The 24,486-nt window shown below is 38.9% G+C and overlaps 1 protein-coding gene across 3 annotated transcripts in view; it reads right to left on the bottom strand.

Moving 5' to 3' along the window:
* SLC44A1 (solute carrier family 44 member 1) overlaps positions 1 to 24,486 on the bottom strand; it is a 211,020-nt gene that overhangs the window by 107,951 nt on the left and 78,583 nt on the right. For all 3 annotated transcript variants that reach the window (XM_024126161.3, XM_024126160.3, XM_024126159.3), the window contains exon 4: positions 9,867 to 10,003. In XM_024126161.3, coding sequence (XP_023981929.1) covers positions 9,867 to 10,003 — 137 coding nt within the window. The remainder of the gene's footprint in view (positions 1 to 9,866; positions 10,004 to 24,486) is intronic.

Consider the following 24,486-nt stretch of genomic DNA (forward strand, 5'->3'; position numbering starts at 1 on the left):
AAAAAAAAAAAAAAAAAAAAAAAAAAAAAAAAAAAAAAAAAAAAAGCTTATCTAAACCATACCAGAGGCAATCCATGCAATTCAGCCAGTGTTATTCAAAGGCCGTTAGAATGAGTGATCTTAGGAACCTAACTTGGGTATATAAACATTTATCTTGGTAAACCGTTGCTATAGTCCCCAGAATGTTTAACTACTACAATATATCAAATGCCTTTTAATAGTCAATTATTTATTCTTTAGTTCAATATCACTTATAACAACACCCCTAAGAGGTATGTTTCCATCGCCATGCTCCAAACATTACAGATGAAAAAAATACGTCATACTTCCAAGGCCTTTTAAGCAATCACTGGCAAACTAAGAAACAGAATTCTTTACTCCTAGGCTACAATGCTGCTTCTGTGTCTTTTCTAATAATCATGATCAGACACGTATTCAATAAGCTCCTGGGCAAAAAACATATGGTCCACAGATACTGCAAAGATAACATGTTTGAAAACATTTTTTTCCATCACCCACTCTCTAAATCTGCTGTCTCCTCCTGTGTTAATTCTACCCTGGTTAATGGCTCCACCACCCATAAAATCCCCAAGATGAAGTGTGGAAGTCATCCTATATCTTCTTAATCTACATCTTCCATCTATGTCTTCCCACACTATTCAAGACATTCAAGATACCAAGTCCCGACAATCCGATCTTTCTGTTATTTCAGACCATCACAATCTCTTATTGGGTCAGTTAAACTATTCTCTCAGAGGGTTTCTTAACTCCATCCTGTGTACAACCTTCAGAATGATTTCTGTAAACTGGGCATTAGTTGTATTACATCCCTGCCCTCAGGAAAATTCCAAACTCCTTGGCTTCAAGGCCCTCCTAAGGCAGGTCTCTTCCTAAAACTCCAGCCTCATTTTATAATTCTTGCTGTTTCACAAACTTCCAGGCTTTTCCACATGCTGTTCCCTCTGCTTGGGCTGTCCTTTCCTAACTAGCATCTGAATGAGTGTTCCAAGTTTGAGCAGAATTTCTACAAACTACTCAAGCTTTACCTCCTCTGTCAAGTCTTCTCTGATGCACCCAAACAAATCTATTTACTTCTTAGCTCTATTATAAAACTTAGCATATTATTTTATAATGTTTTAGTTTACATATCATCTCTATCTTTAGAATGTGAGGTCTTTGAGAACTGGGACCTTATGCCTTCAAAATATCTGGAACTCCTATCTCCTGGCACACAGACAGCACTCAAAAGCCATCTAGTAAATAAAACAGACAGAAATAACTACTTTTAATCTCTTATATTTTGGTGTTACATGTTATATATATAATGATATATGGTTTTCAACATTGACTACGAAGTACACTATCTGAAACAGGATTTCTAAACCATGGTATTAATACAATTCTTGGCAATTCTTGGTTGTATGGGGCTGTCATGTGCATTTGCAGGATGTTTAGCAGCATCCCTTGTCTCTATCCACTTGATGCCAGCAGCCTCCCTGTAACCTCTCACCCAGCTGTGACAACCAAAAATGTCTCCTGGGCTTCCCTGGTGGCGCAGTGGTTGAGAGTCCACCTGCCGATGCAGGGGACATGGGTTCAAGCCCTGGTCTGGGAAGATCCCACATGCCGCAGAGCAACTAAGCCCATGTGCCACAACTGCTGAGCCCATGTGCCACAACTACTGAAGCCCATGTGCTTAGAGCCCGTGCTCCACAACGGGAGAAGCCACTGCAATGAGAAGCCCATGCACTGCAACAAAGAGCAGCCCCCACTTGCCTCAACTAGAGAAAGCCCGCACGCAGCAACAAAGACCCAATGCAGCCAACAATCAATCAATCAATCAAATTAAAAATAAAGAAAATCTTTTGATGCAGAACAGTTTTCATTATGAAAAACAAATTACATTGCTATGAGAAGTTTAATGAATTTAACTCCTTTCTCTCTAATTAGGAAAGCATTATATATTTATATGTCAGAAGAAAACAAGACAATTTTCCAATTCTAGTAACCAGTGAAAAGGATGGACATATTTGCAATTCCCAAGAAGCACCATTAACCAGCTGGAGATATGACATCACCTGTCAATCACTATTGGCACATAGTAGGCACACAAGAAATATTTGCTGAGTGAATTGACTTTGGTCATCTATGTACAAGACTTCTACTAGGTATTGTGGAGGACAAAGAGAAGTTTGACTGCCTACTCTAATGCAAGCTCCTTAAACATGGGGAGGACTGTACCTTGTTTTTGTCTCTCTGGCACATAATTAGTTATTTGTTGAATAAAGGAATTAGTTAAAATTGCATTACTGGGCTTCCCTGGTGGTGCAGTGGTTGAGAATCCGCCTGCCAATGCAGGGGACACGGGTTCGTGCCCCGGTCCGGGAAGATCCCGCATGCCGAGGAGTGGCTGGGCCCGTAAGCCATGGCCGCTGAGCCTGTGCGTCCGGAGCCTGTGCTCCGCAATGGGAGAGCCCACAACAGTGAGAGGCCCGTGTACCACAAAAAAAAAAAAAAAAAAAAAAAAAATTGCATTACTAAATTTAAGGATTTTTTTCCTCCCCTTTTTAACAATCAAGCTTCCCTTGCTGGTCTCTGACTTGGAGGCAATTAAATCAGTTGCTACAGTTGTATATTTCATTCATTTATAAATTATATCAAGACCAATCTTTTGATTCACTGTGGCCAAAAAGAATACATACTCTCTGTGGTTTAAGTTATAGTGTTACTGCCAGGTAAAAAAAGAGGGTAATAATCTGATCATCCATTCATACTAACTCTACACTTACCAACCAGATAACGATAACCAAAAGGCTTGTTAGTATTCATAAATCTTATACAAATGGATCACATAATCTTTCATGATTTTCAGCATTGATCACTGAGAAAGCACCAAGCTGCATGGCTCTACTCAAAATGTGAACATGGTCCAATTGGCAGGTCATAAAGCTCTCAGAATTTATACAAAATACAGTACACTGAAGAATCATTCTTAAATAGAAGTGCTATAAATGGGACACAAACAAAAGGAAAATAAGAATTCTGTCATCTTACTACTGTGTTAGGGAAAACAAAATAAATATTGATACAATAGTTTGATAAGAGTAATACAAAAGAAAATAAGGAATTCCATGTAAAATATTAGCACCAACTGAGAACATGCAGCCAGCCCCCAACCTACAGGTTATTCTCATTTCTAAACTTTTGTTTAGAATTTAGACTGCATGTGGAAAGAATAAAATGACATGTAAAGCATCTGCCACAGTGCATGACACGAAGTAGGTACCAATAAATGGTATGTTGAAACAAAACGCAGGGCTTAAGTCTGATTTACCTATTCAGACTCAGATGCCCATGCTGAACAGTGGGGACAGTGGAATAAAGTGAAGGGTGGACTACAGGCCAGAGGTGGTGGTAGGGCCAGAATTAGGGAAGGGGGAGAGGAAGGGGAAGACCATCTGAGCAGGCATTATCTTCCCTTCCCTTCACCACCTGTCAAGGTCTGGCTGGGCTGAGATGAAAGTCTCATGTAAAGCTGAAGTTAGTTTCAGAGGGAGGGTGATTCTTTTCCCCCCTACAATGTATACATTATTGAGTTTTCAAAAGTAATGATAATAAAGAAGGAAAGAAACTTCTTCATCAGAAACCAGAGGGAAGAAACATTGCTGGGTTCATGCTCTGCTGAAAATAAGAACTCAGATGGGAGCTCTCACCAGATGGTTTTAGTTTCCTCTGTAGGGCATAAGGTTAGGAAAGAGGAAGAACAAGAGAGCTTAAGAGAATAAAAGGCTTGAATAATCCTTGGAGAGTATGTATAAGAGAGATAAATGAATGAATAAGATGAATTATTTAGAGATGAATGAAAAGAACGGATTTCAAAGCAATTCTAGTTAGACTGAAGCTAAACAATTTGCCTGCTGGTGGCAACTCACATGGATACAGAATTGAGCAAAGGATAGTATGTTAAGAGAATGAGAAATTATTAAGTGGCAATAGAGATGAAGAGGGAAATTCAGTCTATTATTCTTTCAAAAAACATGAATAGTTGCTATGTGAGGTCCTATATTAGGGCTTAGATATTCAGAGATGAACAGAGCATGATCCTGCCCCCAGGAAACTCATGCACCACTGCAGGAAGATGATAAACAAAGAACCAAAGAAGTTTAATATTGAGTCCTTATGGTATTTGGCAACTCTAATTTTTTAAAGGCAATTGTTAAACTGTTTTATTCTCTAGCATCATATATTTATGATTTGTGTCTATATAAACTATGAACCAAAATAATAAAATGCACATTTATACACCTACCACTCAATTCATGTACTAAAACTTATACTTTTATATTCATCTGAAATCTTCTGCCTGTCTTTTAAAGCTCCTTGTAAAATAGCAGCATCTTCACATAACTAATCTAATTTCCAGCTATTTCTTCCAAGCTTTCTATTCTAGTCAGACATATTTGACAGAAGCATTCCACGAACTTAAGTGTCCAAGAAAACATCTCCTCTTTCTTGTCCAAAAGAAACAAAGAATTGAGGAAATATTATTTGCCTAATAAATGCATTTCTTATATTACTACAGGAACTAAGAGCTTTTCCTTATAAAGATTTTAAATAGTTTGTAAAGGTAATAAAAGTTCACATGAATGGATGGTTAAGTGCTAAAAAGTACCTTCAATCGTTGTCATGGAAACTTAAAACTCTGAAAAGGATTTATATTATCTTTTCATTCTGGCAAGAAAAATGTTATTTTACCTTGCATTTTAAAATAAGGTTTAAAATTATCATTTAAAAAGTTACTACCCCAGGGACTTCTCTGGTGACGCAGTGGTTGAGAATCTGTCTGCCAATGCAGGGGACACAGGTTCGAGCCCGGGTCGATGAAGTTCCCACATGCCACGGAGAACTAAGCCCATGCTCCACAACTACTGAGCCTGCACTCTAGAGCCTGCAAGCCATAACTACTGAGCCTGCACGCCACAACTACTGAAGCCTGTGCGCTCTAGGGCCTGCGTGCCGCAACTACTGAAGCCTGCACACCTAGAACCCATGCTCCGCAACAAGAGAAGCCACTGCAATGAGAAGCTCTCGCACCACCACAACGAAGAGTAGCCCCTGCTCACCGCAACTAGAGAAAGCCCACGCACAGCAGCGAAGACCCAATGCAGCCAAAAATAAATTAATTAATTAAAGAAAAAAAAAGTTACTACCCCAAACAGGATCCTTCTCTTTCATGAACTTTTAAATTGTGGTACAATACACATAACAAAAAATTTACTATCTTAATCATTTCTAAGTGTACAGTTCAGTTGCACTAAGTACCTTCACACTGTTGTGCAACCATCACCATCATCCATCTCCAGAACTCTTCATCTTGCAAAATTGAAACTCTTTATATATAAAACAGTAACTTCCCATTCATCTCTCCCCATAGCCCCTGGAAATTACCATTCCACTTTCCATCTCTGTGAATTTGACTACTCTAAGTATCTCATATAAGGGGAATCATACAACATTTGTCCTTCTGTGTCTGGCTTATTTCATTTAACATAATATCTTCAAAGTCCATCCATATTATAGCATGGGTCAGAATTTCCTTCTATTTAAAAAAAAATTGTGGTAAAAACACATAACATAAAATGTACCATCTTAAGCATTTTTTAAAGTGTATGGCAGTCTTACCTATATGTATATTGTTGTGCAACAGATCTCCAGAATTTTTTCACCTTGCAGCACTGAAACTCTATACCCATTGAACACCATCTTCCCATTTCCCCTTCCCCCCAGCCCCTGGCAACCACCATTCTACCTTTAAAGAATCTGACTACTTTAGATACCTCATATAAGTGTAATCATGCAGTGTTTGTCTTTTTGTGACTGGCTTACTTCACCTAGCATAATATCCTCAAGGTTCATCCTGTTATAGTATATGACAGGATTTCCTTATTTTTTAAGGCTGACTAATATTCCATTGTGTGTATTGATATATACCACATTTTCTTTATCCATTCATCCATCAATGGACATTTAGGTTGCTTCTACCTCTTGGCACAATAATGCTGCAATGAACATGAGTGTGCAAATATCTCTTTGAAATCCTGTTGTCAATTCTTCTAAAAGTGGGATTTCTGGGTCATATAGCAATCTATTTTTTTTTCTAAGACTTATTTTTTTTTTTGAGCAGTTTTAGTTTCACAGCAAAACTGAGAAAAATGTACAAGATTTCCCGTATACCTCGACCCCCACATATGCACAGCCTCCACCATTATCAACATTCTCGCCCCGGAGTGGTATGTTTGATACAACTGATAAAACTACAAGGACCAATGATAATCACCCAAAGTCCACAGTTTACATTAGGGGTCATTCTTGGTGCTGTACATTCTATGGGCATAGACAAATGTATAATGACATGTATCCATTATTATAGTGTCATACAAAGTATTTTCACTGCCCTAGAAATCCTCTTGGTAATTCCATTTTTTAATTTTTGAGGAACCTCATAATGTTTTCCATAGCAGACACACCATTTTATATTCCAACCAACAGTGCACAAGGATTCCAATTTCTCCATATCCTCACAAACATTTGTTACGTTCTATTTTTTTGTTTTTATTGTAGCCATCCCAATGGGTGTGAGGTGGTATCTCACTGTGGTTTTAATCTGCATTTCCCTTATGATTAGTGATGTTCAGCATCTTTTCATATCATTATTGGCCATTCATATATCTTTGTTGGAGAAATGTCTACTCAAGTCCTTTGCCCATTTTTTAATTAGGTTGTAGGTTTCTACTTGCTGTTGAGTTGTAGAGTTCTTTATATATTGTGGATATTAACCCCTTACCAGATACAAAGATTTGCAAACATTTTCTCCCATTCCATGGGTTGCCTTTCACTCTGTTGATTGTGTTTGACTCACAGAAGTTTTAAATTTTGATGAGTTCAATTTATCTACATTTTCTTTTGTTGCCTGTGCTTTTGGTTCATATCCAAGAAATTATTGCCAAATCCAATATCAGGAAATTTCCCTTATGTTTTCTTTTTGGAGCTTTGCAGTTTTCTCATGCATTAGGGTTCTTCCATGGACGTTTAACAATTCTCTTCCAGATTTGGAAAGTTCCCACTTAAACCTAAATTATCTTTTAAAGATATACCTCTCTGAAATTAATGACTGAGAGCTATATATTTGAGGTCAAAGAACTGTGTATTTTCTAACAGAAATATAGCTGTAACAACAAATGGACACAGATAACAATAAAAATTATCTGCTCCTTCCAAGTCAATTTGTACCTCCAGTTTTAAGTCACCAATCCAAAAAACAATATAGATTCTTTTGAGAAATTCAGAAATTTCAACTTAGGGTTGCTGTTAAAATTAAAGTGTTTAGGCCCTTACACCAAAGGCTCTCTCTCTATTACAATTTTATAGTTTTCTATTTGCTTTTTAAAATTATTATCTTCTCCATCCTCCATTGCCATGCCTTTTGATGCTGCCATTATTACCTTTTAAAATGCCTAATCTGTTAACTTATTTTGCAAACAGCTGCCTCAAAAGCCTAAGGGTGCCTTTGTCACTAGGCACCAATCTAAGAGGTCTGTTTTCTGACATAATGTTTATTCATTAATACTCCTGAACACCCACTTTGTGCAAGATACTATGGGTAATACAAAGCTGCAAAACTCACCAGAAGGGGCTTCTTATCAGGGCCTAGTAAGGCCATACTCGGTATCATATTCACCCAGGATAGGGGCCTGGAAACAAAGCATAAAAGCAGGGCAGCATGGAGCATTTCTCCCCAGTGGATCATCAGAGCAGGCAATACAGCCAACAAGGAACTAGCTCTTTTCGGGCCCTGCAGGTGATATGTCAGGTTCAAGGGACCAAGACACATCTGGTACATGCAAGAGAACTTGTTAGAAGTTAGTTCAATACTAGATCATAGTTCTGAATGCCAGGGTAAGACATATAGACTTTTATTTTATTTTCTTACCACTGATTTCTGAATAAGAGATTAACATGATTGAAGCTCTAGGAATATTAATATGGCAGCAGTATGTAAGGGCACTAGAAGTTAGAGACTGGAGACAGGAAGAGTATTACATTGCATTGGTAGAATAATAATAATAATAATGATGATGATGATGATGTAACAGCAGTAGCCAACACTTTTTTTTAACAACTTATATTAGCCAAACATTGTTCTAATGATTTTTTCATGTATTAACTCCTCATAACAACTCTATGAGGTACTTTAGGTAAAAATATTATCCCTATTTCATAGATGGGGAAATTGAGGCATGGAGAGATTAAGTAACTTGCCCAGGGTCTCACAGATATTAAGTAGGAGGACCAACATTTGAACCCAGATAATCTAGTTCCAGAGTCTCTACTATTAACCACTCAATGATACCACGTCTCAGAGTACACTATATATGCTCACATTGTCTAATATTTTAGGAAAACACTTAAGGAATAACTCATCCATCCCTGAAACCTGATACTGACAGAGCTGATAGCTCTGGTATTAGACTCAGCAAATCAACACATGTGAGGATATCATGTGGGACTAGAAAATGAGATCTTAAAGAATAGTTGGTACCTCTCTATTCAACGCCCACCAAGTGCCCAGTATTCTTCATGCATCATCTCATTTAATCCTCACACCAACCTAAGAGAGGGGCATTATTCTAAATCTACCTTTTTTCAGTTGAGGAAATCTAGGCTCAGAGAGGCTATACCTCCTGTCCCTCATTATACAGCCCATCAGTGACAGAAGCAGAAGTAGAATCCAGATCCAAATCAATCCCATGTTCTTCCTACTATCTTATGTGGAGGGCATGTAGCAATGGGACAGGAATACTGCCAGTCTGGAAGGCTGCAGTCCTTCTGCCTTCAGAAGGCTAGCACCCCCATCTGAAACACTCTGGAGCCATGCTGGTATGTGTATAGTTATGTCCCCGGGGTGTTTCTCCACCCAGCCAGAAGTTACACCAGGTGGATGCCTGAGTCAGCCCTTGTTCCAAGGCTAGAACTAGCCTGTGAGTTTGGGCAGGACTGAGGCAGCTCTGAGGATCCTTATACACAAAATACAAACGTGAAACCCCATGGAAAAATACAGGCTTGAAGGACTATCACTATGCAGCCCTCCACGAAGAGAGGTTAAAAAAAAAATTCTCTGGAGATAAATGCTGTGAGTCATATGGAGCTGAGGATAGGACCTGGAGATTAGCAACCCAAGAGAAGAGAGATAGAGTTCAGGAAATTGACTATGCTTGTTTTCTCAGGGAATTCCCATATGTTTAACCTCAGTTTCTCAAAACTTATTTCTTCGAAAAATGGTTAAGACATAATGTCTAATTAAAAAAGAAAAACACAAAATTTGAAAAATGCTGGAATTTTCCTTTTTACTTCATTTACTTTTTCCTGAACTTTTCAAATTTCCTATCAGACATATATTGCATCCAGGGGTAAAAATGAAATAAACTAATTGAAATACTTTTAACCTATACTTAGGAAGAGGGGGAAAAACCTACAAATTTCCCATAGAGTAGTCTAATAATTCCCAAATACTCAAACAGGCTACATCAAAATCACCTGGAACATTTGTAAAAAATACAAATTTCCAGAGCCCAAAGACCTACACAGTCAGAATTTCCCTGGGTGGGGCCTAGGAATCTGGAGTTTCAACAAGCTCGCTAGGTGACTATAATAATTTATATCAAGGAAGTCCAAAAGCACCTTCACTTCTATTTTTCTTTCTAAGGTTCTTTGATGATTTATTTAATGCTAGGACAAATTTATATTGAAAGGCAAACACAATATTTAACAGTGACTGGACTGTAGACTTGGATGGCCTACTGTCTCACCATTTATCTCTGCAAACTTCTGAACATCACTTAGGGTTTTCAGTTCTTGTCTTGGACATGCTGCTACACACAGTGCTACAGACTTGATCTTCCGGTTTATCAAGTCCAGATTGCATGGATCCAAAAAGAATACGTACCTAAAGCATGAAGAAAAATATTGAGATATTATTTCACAAAATACAGTCTGGTTCACTGCATATTTGAATAAACCTAAGAGCAAAGAACATCTCATTTCCCCTTCACAAATTTAATCATAGATGAACAAACATTTCACAAATCTAATCAAACATGAATTTTTTAAAAAATAATTGCTTATAAATATACTGTTAACAGTGGGGATGGAGGAAATACGGACTCATATTTTTCATGATCTATTTTTCTAATATTTAAAATTTTGCAATGTGTATTTTATAATCAAAACTGTCTATTTTAGTTTTTTTAAAAATAACTAACTTCAGTTTTATTTTTTTGACAAAGTTGTATCCCCCAAATTACTGAAATACTGTTATATAACATGAATTATAATTTAAACATAAACTTTAATGAATACATAATCATATATAAAGTATATCATTATAAAAATGAACATATATTGATATATACATGGTGTAGCCAAGATGGCTGAGTAGGAAGACCCTGAGCTTATCTCCTCCTATGGGCACACCAAAATTACAAGAGCAACTATTGATGAGAATGATCTGAAGACTAGCAGAAAAGATTTCCCACAACTAAAGATATAAAGAAGGAATCACAATTAGATGAATAGTTGGGTGGAGACGTGGTACAGGAAAGATCCACACCTCTGGGTAGGCAACCCACAAATGGGAGGATAATCACAATTGCAGAGGCTCTCCCCATGGAGAGAGGGATCTGTGCCCCATATGGGCCCCCAGCCCTGGGACCCTGAACCAGGAAGACAAGCCTCCAGAACATCTGACTTTGAAGGTCAGCAGCGTTTGCACACTGGAGAGTCAGAGGGCAGTAGGAAACAGAGACTCCACTCTTAAAGAGACTCCACACACAAAATCTCACATGCTCCAAAACCCAGCACAGATATAGTAATTTGAAATGAGTCTGGGTCAGACCCACTTGCTGATCTTGGGAGAGCCTCCTACACAGGTAGGAGGCAATTTCAACCCACCTGGGGACATGATTGTTGGTCACAGCCATTTTGGAGAACTTGTTCTACCACAAGGACACTGGTGTTGACAAGCGCCATTTTGGAGTCCTCCCTCTAACCTATCAGCACCAGGGGCTTACCCACCCACCAGGTGGTTACCCCAGGCCCAGGACACCCCCCCACCCAGGACAAGCAGCCAGCCATGCAGGGACCCAATCTCACCATCCAATGGGCCAACACCAGCCCCAGGCACCATAGAGAGCTACCCCAGGACCTACTCCCATCCACCAGAGGGCCAAGACCTACTGTAAGCTATGCTGGGACACAGGCCTATCCACCAGCAGGCTAGCACCCGCCCCAGGACTCACCAAACTTTGCAGCCACCCATGCTGGGAACCAGCCCTGCCCACCAGCAGACTGACATTAGCCCCGGACCCCCTGGAACCCACTGTCAGCCATGCCAGGACCCACGTCCATCCACCAAAAACATTAAACATTGCGGGGGGAAGAGGGTGTTAAAATTGCCCCCTCCTGTTAGAATGTCTTTGAACTTAAGAGATTATCAACTTAAAATAATAATGTATAAATATAAGTTGCTATGTATGAACCTCATAATAACCACAAATCAATGATCTATAATAGATACACAAAAAAGAGAAAGGAATCCAAACGTAACACTAAAGATAGTCATCAAATCACAAGGGAAGAGAGCAAACGAAGAAGAGAGGAACAAAACAGAACTACAAAAACAACCAGAAAACAATTAACAAAATGGGAATAAGTACACACCTATTAATAATTGTTTAAATGTGAATGGACTAAATTCTCTAATCAAAAGACAGAGTGGCTGAATCAATAAAAAAATGAAACCCATCTATATGCTGCCTACAAGAGACACACTTCAGATCTAAAGACAGATACAGACTGAAAGTGGGGGGGGGATGGAAAAAGGTATCCCATACAAGTGGAAACAAAACGAAAGCTGGGGTAGCAATACTTAGAACAGAGAAAATATACTTTAAAACAAAGACTGTAACAAGAAACAAAGAAGCATATCATATAATGATCAAGGGATTGATCCAAGAAGCAGATATAACAATTGTAAATACATACGTACCCAACACAGGAGCACTTAAACACATAAAGCAAATATTAGCAAACAAAGGGAGAAACTGACACAGTTTCTTGTATTATTAATTGTTAATTGCTGATTGTATTATTAACACAAGAATAGTAGGGGACTTTAACACCCCACTTACATTAATGGACAGAAAATCAATAAGGAAACACTGGCCTTAAATGACACATTAAATCAGATGGACTTAATTGATATATAGAGAACATCCCACCCAAAGCAGCAGAATACACATTCTTTTCAAGTTCTCATAGAACACTGTCCAGGATAGATCACATGCTAGGCCACAAAACAAATCTCAATAAATTTAAGAATACTGAAATCATATCAAGCATCTTTTCTGACCTCAATGATATGAGACCATAGTTGGCTGAAATCAACTATAAGGAAAAAAACTGCAAAAGCTACAAACATGTGAAGGGTAAACAATATGCTACTAAACAAGCAATGGGTCACTAAAGAAATCACAGAGGAAATCAAAAAATACCTGGAGACAAATGAGAACAGAAATACAACAATGCAAAATCTATGACATGCAGCAAAAGCAGTTCTAGGAGGAAAGTTTATAGTGATCAAGTTTACCTCAGGAAACAAGAAAAATCTCAAATAAAAAACCTAACCATACATCTAAAGGAACTGGGAAAAGAAGAACAAACAAAACCCAAAGTTAATAAAAGGAAAGAAATAATAAAGACCAGAGCAAAACTAAAATGAAATAGTGACTAAAAAATGATAGAAAAGATCAATGAAACTAAGAGTGGGTTCTTTGAAAAGACAAACAAAATTGATAAGCCTTTAGCCAGACTCATCAAGAGAAAAAGAGAAAGCCCAAATAAAGAAAATCAGAAATGAAAGAGAAGTTACAACCAACACCACAGAAATTCAAAGCATCACAAGAGATTACTATGAACAATTATATGCCAACAAAATGGACAACCTAGAAGAAATTAATAAACTCCTAGAAACATATGATCTTCCAAGACTGAATCAGGAAGAAACAGAAAATATGTATACACTGATTACCAGTAAGGAAATTGAATCAGTAATCAAAAAACTCCCAGCAAACCAAAGTCCAGGACCAGAGAGCTTCCCAGGTGAATTCTACCAAACACTTAAAGAAGAATTAACACCTATCCTTCTCAAACTATACCAAAAAATTGAAATGGAAGGAATGCTTCCAAACTCATTCTATGAGGCCAGCATCACCCTGATACCAAAACTAGACAAAGACGTCACAGGAAAAGAAAATTACAGGCCAATATCACTGATGAACATAGATGCAAAAATTCTCAACAAAATATCAGCAAACCGAATTTAAGACGTTAAGAGGATCATACACTATGATCAAATGGCATTTATTCCAGGGATGCAAGGATGATTTAACATCTCTAAATCAATCAATGTGATACACTACATTAACAAACTGAAAAATAAAAATCACTTGGTCATCTCAATAGATGTGGAAAAAAACTTTTGGCAAAGTTCACCATCCATTTGCAATAAAAACTGTTAACAAAGTGGGCATAGAAGGAACATACCTCAATATAATAAAGGCCACAAATGACAAGCCCACAGTTAACATCATACTCAAAGGTGAAAAGCTGAAAGCATTTCCTCTAAAATCAGGAATAAGACAAGGGTGCCCACTCTTGCCACTTTATTCAACATAGTATTGGAAGGCCTAGCTACAGAAATCAGACAAGAAAAAGAAATAAAAGGAATCTAAACTGTAAAGGAAGAAGTAAAACTATCACTGATATCAGATGACTTGATACTATATACAGAAAATCCTAAAAATGCCACCAAAAACTATCAATATTAGAACTCATCAATGAATTCAGTAAAGTTGCAGGATAAGAAAATTAATATACAGAAATCTGTTATGTTTCTATATACTAACAACAAACTATCACAATGAGAAATTAAGAAAACATCTCATTTATGATTGCATCAAAAAAAAAAAAAAAAAAGCCCTAGGAATAAATCTAACCCAAGGAGGTTAGAAACCTACACTCAGAAAACTCTAAGACACTGATGAAAGAAACTGAAGATGACACAAATGGAAAGATACACCATACTCATGGACTGGAAGAATTCATACTGTTAAAATTACCATACTCCCCCAAACAATCCACAGAGCCAATGCAATCCCTATCAAAATATCAATGGCATTTTTCATAGAATTACAACAAATAATTCTAAAATTTGTATGGAAACACAGAAGGCCACAAATAGGCAAAACAATCTGAGAAAGAAGAACAAGCTGGAGGTATCATGCTCCCTCATTGCAAACTGTACTACAAAGCTACAGTAGTCAAAACAGTGTGGTACTTGCACAAAAACAGACAAATAGAAAAATGGAACAAAACAGAGAGCCCAGAAATTAACCCATGCACTTATGATCAGTTAATCTATGACAAAGAAGACAAGAATATACACTGGGGAAAAGACAGCCTCTTCAATAAACGGTGTTAGGAAAACCAGCCAGCCACATGCTAAAGAATCAAACTGGACTACTTTCTCATACCATATACAAAAATAAACTCAAAATGGATTAAAGATTAAATGTAAGATCCGACACTGTAAAACTCCTAGAAGATAACACAGGTAACACACCACTGTAAAGCAATTATACTCCAATAAAGATGTTAAAAAAAATGCTATTAGACATTGGTCTTAGCAAATTTTTTGGATCTGTCTCCTCAAGCAGAGGAAACAAAAGCAAAAATAAACAAATGGGACTACATCAAATGAAAAAGCTTTTACACGGCAAAGGAACTATCAAAAAAATGAAAAGGCTGCCTACTGAATGGCAGAAGATATTTGCAAATGATATGTCCAATAAGGAGTTAATATCCAAAATATACAAAAAACTCATATAACTCAACATCAGAAAAACAAACAACCCAATTAAAAAATAGGAAGAGGACCTGAACAGACAATTTCCCAAGAAGACATACAGATGGCCAACAGGGATATGAAAAGATGCTCAACATCACTAATCATCAGTGAAATGCAAACCAAAACCATAAGATATCACCTCACACCTGTCAAAATGGCTATCCTCAAAATGAAAACAAGTAGTAAGTGTTGGCGAGGGTGTGGAGAAAAGGGAACCCTCGTGTACAGTTATTGGGAATATAAATTGGTACAGCCACAATGGAAAATAGTACTGATGTTCCTAAAAAAATTAAAAATAGAGCTACCATATGATCCTGCAATTCCACTTCTGGGTATTTTTCCAAAGAAAACTAATAAAACACTTAATTCAAAAAGGTATATGCACCCCTATGTTCATTTGCAGCATTATTCACAATAGCCAAGATATGGAAGCAACCTAAGTGCCCATTGATGGATAAATGGATAAAGAAGATGTGTTATATACATGTATGTATAATGGAATATTACTCAACCATAAAAAAAGAATGAAATCTTGCCAGCTGTGGCAACATAGATGGACCTAGAGAGTACTATGCTAAGTGAAATAAGTCAGAGAGTGAAAGACAAATACACATATGATTCCATATGTGGAATCTAAGAAACAAAACAATTGAACAAACATAACAAAACAGAAACAGACTCATAGATACAGGGAACAAACACGTGCTTTCCAGAGGGGCTGGGGGAGGTGGGGGATGGGTGAGACAGGTGAGGGAGATTAAAAGGTACAAACTTGCAGTTACAAAGTAAATGAGTCACAGGAACAAAACGTACAGCATGGGGAACAGAGTTAATATTATTGTAATATCTTTGTACAGGTGATAGATGGTAACTACTTATCATGGTGTTCATTTTGTAATATATAGAAATGTCAAGTCACTATGCTGTGCACCTGGAATTAACATCGTGTTGTATGTCAATTACACTTCAATTAAGAAAAGAAAAAAAAAAGGAATTCCCTGGTAGTCCAGTGGTTAGGACACCTCACTTTCACTGCCGAGAGCCCAGGTTCAATCCCTGGTCGAGGAACTAAGATCCCACAAGGTATGCAGCAGGGCCAAAAAAAAAAAAAAAAAATTTAATGGGTAAAAAATAATATCTTCTGTTTTAGTTGCATTTTTGATGAGTTTGAACATTACTTCATATATAGTTCATTTGTACTTTCAAGTTTTTTTGTATCTTTTGCTTGTTTTAAAAATTGAGGTGTTCTGCTACTCGCTGAATCATAAAAACTTTGTATATTAAGGGTATCAAATTTTTGTTAAGGCTGATACAAGTATTTTCATGATTTGCCAACTGTCACTTTGAAAGTTTTCTATTTTTGTCATCAAATCTTTTCTGTTTTATTTTTGTAATTAGTTCACTACTATTTTATGCTTCAAAAAGTAGCTCCCCATTCTCATATCAAATGTTTCATAGATACAGTTTGGTGTACAGAAAAGAGAGAAAAGATTTTATTTTAATTTTCTAAGTAATTAACCAATTATCCTAGTGCTGTTTTTAAAATATTATTTCCTGTTCATAGTATGTTGTCACTCTTCTACACTAGAGGATATGGGTTTATGTTCTCTATTTTGTTTCATTGATTCATCTGAATGTTCTGGTGTTAGTAAAAAAAAATTGATAAAAGGACATATAAACTTGAGCTAATGAATATATAATTATAAAAATGCATTATAAAATTGTATAAAATTTAATATATAAAGTTGAATATAGACTAGAGGAAAATACACCACCAGTTCAACTACAGTCATCTTTGGATGTTAGAATAAAGTGATTTTAATTTTTTTCTTCTACTTTTAGGGGCAGGACAGGAATAAAGGCACAGACCTAAAGAATGGACTTGAGGACACAGGGAGCGGGAAGGGTAAGCTGGGATGAAGTGAGAGAGTAGCATTGACACATATACACTACCAAATGTAAAACAGATAGCTAGTGGGAAGCAGCTGCATAGCACAGGGAGATCAGCTCTGTGCTCTGCGACCACCTAGAGGGAAGGATAAGGAGGGTGGGAGGGAGATGCAAGAGGGAGGGGATATGGGGATATATGTATGAATATAGCTGATTCATTTTGTTATACAGCAGAAACTAACACAACACTGTAAAGCAATTATACTCCAATAAAGATGTTAAAAAAAAAGAATTCTTACTTTCTAGAATGAGTGCCAATTACTTTTGAGTTGAGATGACTATAATAATAAATGTTGTTTTCTAAAAATGTCCATTTCATATAAACAAAATACTCCCCAAGGGGCTTCCCTGGTGGCGCCGTGGTTAAGAATCCACCTGCCAATGCAGGGGACATGGGTTCGAACCCTGGTCCGGGAAGATCCCACATGCTACAGAGCAACTAAGCCCATGCGCCACAACTACTGAGCCTGTGCTCTAGAGCTCACGAGCCACAACTACTGAGCCCACACGCCACAACTAGTGAAGCCCGCACGCCTAGAGCCTGTGCTCCACAACAAGAGAAGCCACTGCAGTGAGAAGTCCGTGCACCGCAACGAAGAGTAGCCCCCGCTCACCACAACTAGAGAAAGCCTGCGCACAGCAACGAAGACCCAACGCAGCCAAAAATAAATAAATAAAATTTAAAAAAGAAAAAAACTCCCCAAATCCTAAATTTTCCTTTGGTTTTCTGTACATTTATATTTTAGGAAAGAGAAAATTAATTAGAAATTACACTAAAACATTTTTTTAATGTTATAAGGTAGAAGAGATGACAAAGGTTGCAGATGTTATCATTCACCCAAAGAGAAGGTAAGAGCCAAACACTCTTAACTGAGATAAACAAAGTCTAATATTATTGATCCAGGGAGAGAGTACAAGTAGGGATACTTTCTCCCAAGATAAGAGTTAAAGAACCTCCAGCCCTGGGTTCTACTCTACTGGGTCCATGGAAAGTTTTATAAAATAATGTATCTTCCAATACCTTTCTCACGCTGTTAAACTCTGTTCCTTTACAAAATACGATTCAAATCAGGAAATATAACCAAATACAAGAATTAGGTGAGAAAATTGAAAAGCAAAAAGATAAAGTCAATATATGTGCTCAGATGGATCATATAAAGGGATATCAGGGAAAAAATTAAACAGAAAAAAAAAAAGTTGGAGTGGTGGCTATGACAGACCAGGAAGGCCTTTGCAGGTGGAGTAACCACTGAACACTTCAATGGAGCTGGGGACCAGGAACCCAGCATGCAGGCCAAGTATAAGCTACAAACCACCAAACTAAAAAAAATGAATATTTTGTAACTCTGTTAGTGACTCCAATACCATTAATGTTCTACGTAGATAAAAGGAAAGGAAAGAAGTCAGGCAGGAAGATGTGGTTTGGAAGTGGATTCACTGATAACAAAGGATCTAGGGCACAGAGAAAACTTTCTGGCACCCTTTGTGTGGAAACAATCATTCCCTTACTAACTCTCCCTCCATCTATCCTGTGCATCTTACTGGGCATGCCCATGCCTGGGATCTTGTGCAATGAACTGCTCAAGCCAGCCACTAGGCAGGGAACATGCTGGTCTTTGAGGAAGGTGTCCTAGAACCACTGAATCATTTACTACCACCACCACTAATAATAATACTATTAACAATGAAAATAATGGTAGCCAACATTTATTGAGTACTTACTATGTACCGGACACTGTATTAAACCCTTTATACATATTAACTCATTTATCTTCACAACAATCCTGTGTGTGTTTCTAGGTATGTGCTTGGGGTGGGAAGGGTGTGGACAGCAGAACTGGGGCGGGGTACAGGAGTTAACTGTGATGAGCAACGCCTTAAGAAATATCTGGAGAATCTCATGACAGTTTAAAAGAAAACAAAAAACATGCTTGGGGAAAAGGAGAGAAAGCCAGAGGTTTCCAGGGTCTTGCAGATAGCTGGGCCTAGGCTGGATCAATGACAGTGCCTTTTACAGGTTCCTGAGAACAGATGCCTTGTCTGATTGTCCTGCAAGCTTCTGCCCCCTCCAAGGCCAGGAGTGCCCTCACTTTAGTTCCAACTTTTTTATATCTTAAAGCACACTTCCTTGATTTATACTAGTGACTGGGCAGCTGCCTTATACCACACCTGGGTCAGACCAATCTGAGCTTGCTTTCTGATTCTCTTTCTTAATAGTCCTCTGGCCTTGGGGAATATATTTATCCTTCTGAGCCTCAGTTTCCTTACCTGTAAAACTGCATACCACCTACTTTATTTGTTGTGATGCTATTGACAATGTACATAAAGCATCTAACAGGCAGTATATACTCAGTGATTTATATCATTAAGAAACTGACTTGGGCTTCCCTGGTGGCGCAGTGGTTGAGAATCCGCCTGCCAATGCAGGGGACACGGGTTCGAGCCCTGGTCTGGGAAGAGCCCACATGCCGCGGAGCAACTGGGCCCGTGAGCCACAACTACTGAGCCTGCGTGTCTGGAGCCTGTGCTCCGCAACAAGAGAGGCTGCGACAGTGAGAGGCCCACACACCGCGATGAAGAGTGGCCCCTGCTCGCCGCAACTAGAGAAAAGCCCTCGCACAGTACACGAAGACCCAACACAGCCAAAAATTAATTAATTAATTAATTAAACATTTTAAAAAAAGAAAAGAAAAGAAACTGACTTGCCTTTCACAAAATTTACATTTCATAGTAAGGCACTAAATTCAACACCTTCTGATATGGACATAAAACAGGACTACAATATTAGTATTTAGCTTTCATTTGGAGGAAAAATCTGTGTAGGTGTAGTCATGACTGTTAGGGCATTAGCCTTGATAAGAACTAAGCAGGTCTCCAGAACTGATCTAGCACAAGGCAAACAATATTAAGAGGGAAAGAAGAATTCTACAATGACTATAATACTGTAAAACACTGCAAATTTTTTTACCCTGTGTATATGGCTCAGAAGAATCTGCTTCAATAGAACTACAAAAATAACTTTAAGTGGTATCCACAGGAATTACACTCATATGCATACACGTCATTAAACTCAAAAGCCACCCAACTCCACAGTCTAAGAACACAATAAACTTAATTCCCTACACATTTCCCATATTCAAATGTATATACCCATAACACATGTGGACACACACAACGTTTAAAATAATTTGTAGGCCTTAGATTTAGATTCTATCAACATTTACTGAATGTCTGGGTGCTGGGAACTGTCACACTAATGACTTTATTTGATCCTCACAACAACTTTATGAGATGGAGGTCTTAACCTTCCACAGAGGACAAAACAGAGATGAACTCAGTTTTGTAGTAGGGACTAACTACATGGCCCAAGAGAGCTAGTAGGTAGGTGTCAGAGTCATGAAATCAAACCTAGTCCTTCTGATTCTGAGTTTCACTCTATTTCCAATCTGCTCTATTCTTAAAATATTTCCCACAAATACAATTAATAATTTTAACTGTTCTTTATTAACTCTGAATATTGTTTCCAGCATTCTGAAATTCATCCAATCCATGGCAACATGTCTATAAGTAATTATATTTTAACTAATTGGTATTTAACTGAATATTTACAGAGTAGGAAAAGTGCTTCTATTAAACAGACAAATTTAGGATTCATTAAAACTGCACTTTCTTGCCTTTTGATTTGAAAATGCCCTTAGCCTAGTAAATAAATCCTTAGATTAGTTTCAGTTTTCACTTCAAACAGAATGAACTATATGTGGCAATTTTATTTTTTTGAAATGAAACAAATAACCAACTCTCAAATAATCATGGCATTGGCAGATTTTAATAACAAATCAACAGATGAGTGTTTTTTAACTGAGAGGAGGCAAGAGATACTGGGTAAAAAGCTATATAATATTCTAGAAAGATTTCTTAAAACATCCTACTTCCGCTCTGCCACCAGGCAAATGGATGGGAAAGGGATGGGGCATATGAATTTTGAGAAAACATCTTAGGCAACTCTAATTACACGCCTTGGCTCCTATGCCCCATCCTTTCAGGGCAGAGAACCACTGTCACAGATAATTTATAAACCTAAGTTTAAAGCAAATTTTCATTGCTATCCTCAGTGAATCTTCTACTAGACCTAGTAATAACTTAAAAACAGCTTGATATAAGCTTCCCATTCCTTAGAGGAACTAGAATGACTAAAATAGCAAAAGTGGGAATGAGAGAAGAGAAGCACCAAGAGAAAAATACTCCACAAATGAAACAGCCCAGACACCTGCAGGGCACTGGCCTATACAACACGCACACAGCATGATCCTGAGAAGAACACATTTGCAAAGAGAATCGTAAAGCAGCCGAAGCGAGCTTTGAACTTAAAAAGTTAGGGGAAGGGAGAAAAATTTTCAAACCAAACTGTAATGCAAACATTAGAGAGGACAGCAGTTAAGACAGATAAATATATATTACGGTCGAAGTGGTTTCTGGGAATTATCGAAGGAGAGTAAAAGATAATAAATATATATTACGGTCGAAGTGGTTTCTGGGAATTATCGAAGGAGAGTAAAAGATAAATTCATTTTTTTTTTTTTTTTTGGCGATACGCGGGCCTCTCACTGTTGTGGCCTCTCCCGTTGCGGAACACAGGCTCTGGACGTGCACGCTCAGCGGCCATGGCTCATGGGCCCAGCCACTCCGCGGCACGTAGGATCCTCCCGGACCGGGGCACGAACCCGCGTCCCCTGCATTGGCAGGCGGACTCTCAACCACTGCGCCACCAGGGAAGCCCAAAACTGAAATTCTTGAAATGCAATACCAAGGTATCCCCAAAAGGGGAGGAAAGGAGAGATATCTAAATGAAATATCTATCTACACAGTGAACTCAAGGGGACAGATGCACCAAAGATGAAAACAGGGCTATGAGGCAAAGGGAGGGGCACTAACACAGGGAAGCTCAAGAAAACTGACAAGAGGCACAGAAAGGGGTGACTTTCAAAGCTGTGCTCTGAGCCAAAAAGATGAACAGTGAACAATCTGATGCAGATAAAGGTGCCAGAGAAGGTTCAAACCTAGTTTAAACTTCTATTTTGCTGTCACTTTCCTCATGGAAGATAGGGCAAGGTAAAAACAGTAAGATTTACCAAGAACTTACTTTGGGCCACAAAGCATGTCGGCGCTGTCCTCACACATCCTAATTCAACAGAGAGAACTGAGACTTACAAGCTGGGCAAGTAACCAAAGGCTACACAGACACGAGCCCTGGGGAGACTGACTCCCAAGGGTTGCTCTTTCCACCACTGCTATTCCAATTCAAATTGGAAAGTGAGAATAAATGCAATGGAAAATGAGTTACAGAGCAATCAATTCAGTGAATTAAGATGGGTCAATCCTCTGGAATCCCAGAACAGATGAACCCCTACTTGGACATGACAGTGTTGTCTGCTACGTGGTATGCAACACCCCCATGACAAGGATTAAATAGGTTGATATGAAAACACTTCATTCATTCAACAAACATTATAAGTGTTTACTATGTGCCCACTCCTGGGCTAGGTCCTGGGGATATGAAATTCACAAAAAAACAGGGACTTCCCTGGTGGCACAGTGGTTAAGAATCCGCCTGCCAATGTAGGGGACACAGGTTCAAGCCCTGCTCCGGGAAGATCCCACATGCCGCGGAGCAACTAAGCCCGGTGCTGGAACTACTGAGCCTGTGCTCTAGAGCCCGCGTACCACAACTACTGAGCCCCCGTGCCACAACTACTGAAGCCTGTGTGCCTAGAGCCTGTGCTCCACAACAAGAGAAGCCACCGCAACGAGAAGCCCGTGCACCTTAACAAAGAGTAGCCCCCACTCGCTGCAACCAGAGAAAGCCTGCACTCAGCCCGGAAGACCCAATGCAGCCAAAAAATAAATAAACAAATAAAATTTTTTTAAAAATTCACACACAAAAAGAATCAAAAAGACAATTCTTGAATGCAAGTAACTAGAGAAGAAAAGAAAAATACAGTCATCTCAAAATCACGTGATATGCGGCAGGGTTTGGATGGCAGAGGAAACAGTGTAATTCCGCAGAGGATATGGGGTTAGAGGAAGCATTACAGAGCAGGAGGCAGTAGCTAAGCCACAATTTGAAAGTGAGTAGGAATTTTCCAGACAGATGGGGAAGGGAGCATTCTAGGCAGAAGAAACTACATATGTAAAAGCACAGAAGCATGAAAGAGCATATTTAAGGAATTGCAAATAACTTGAGAAAGTGGACTACAGGATGGGACATCAAAGGGCTATGCACCAAGGAGAGGCAGGTGCTGGAAGAAATAGCCATCCCTAGACTTGGGAGCATCTTTCAATTCTACTCCATTAGACAACTTGCTTTCAAATGGCCACGACACAGTGATGCCCTAGTATAACCAGCCTCTTGGGTTGAAGGCCAGAGAGGGGAAGGCTACAGTACCAGCAGCGCGCTGCCCCAGAGATGAGCCTTTGCCATTAAATTGCCTCTCGCTGCCATGGCAACTCTCTGCAGCAAGGCTTTTTGGAGCAAAAGGTGGCAAGCAGATACTGGGTCTGCTGGCCGCCTCCTGCCAAATTTGGCTTCTCTCCTCTCTAATCAGGATGGAAGCCCTGCAGCACTAAAACTGGAAAGCCGGCTGAAAAATCCCTCCGCCGCCTTCTGCTTTAGTGATTCCTGACACGTGTTTTCCCCAGAGGGGAATAAAAATGGAGTCTGATCATTTTCCCAATTATTACCTCATATCAATTTACAATTTATAGCCCCTTTCCACAGAGTATGCTGCCATTAGTGAGTCACACCAAAAGGAAAACACGACAGCCTAGCAGAGGCTTCTGCTACTGCTAAATAGAGACTGCAGAGAACCCTGGGTCTGTACTCCACTCACAGAGGAACTCCGCCCAGAGGAGGCTTCTTACTTCCTGTGCGGGGTGCCAGCACGGCAAATCCAGTCATCCCAGCCGGGGTGGGACCCAATTACCCCACGAAGAGCCGTGTTATACAAGAATAGCGCTACGGGGCCAGCACACTAATGTCGGTGAAACCCAACCTAACCCAACACAACTAAGTGCAACACATAATTAACTACAACTTTACTGGGACAAAGCTAAGGGGAGAGAGAGAAACAAGCTGAGAGCAGCCATTGGACTTCAAATTTGTAACTCCAATAGTGTATGACAGAGTTGTACAATTTTTATAAAGCCCCCGAGACTCCACGAAGACGGACGAGAGAACAGAAAAGGACTGAGGTGAACTGCGGGGAGCCCAACACATGAGGCTATGACAGTGGTGTCCCACTTTCCCACTGCCCCCACAATCCCAATGAGAAAATGGTGAAACCATCCTGAGATAGAGGTAGATCTCGTTAAAGAAACGCCTAAGCATGCACCTCACCAACCTCCAAAGAAGCACCTGAACCCTCACCAGCACGGCAGCTTTCTACGCCAGCACCGCCACGGCCCTTGATTCACAGGTCACTGCTAAGAAGAGAAATTTTCAGAGTCCTTCCTGGGAA

This window comes from Physeter macrocephalus, chromosome 9 (genome assembly GCF_002837175.3).
Source record: "Physeter macrocephalus isolate SW-GA chromosome 9, ASM283717v5, whole genome shotgun sequence".
Taxonomy (NCBI): Eukaryota; Metazoa; Chordata; class Mammalia; order Artiodactyla; family Physeteridae; genus Physeter; species Physeter macrocephalus.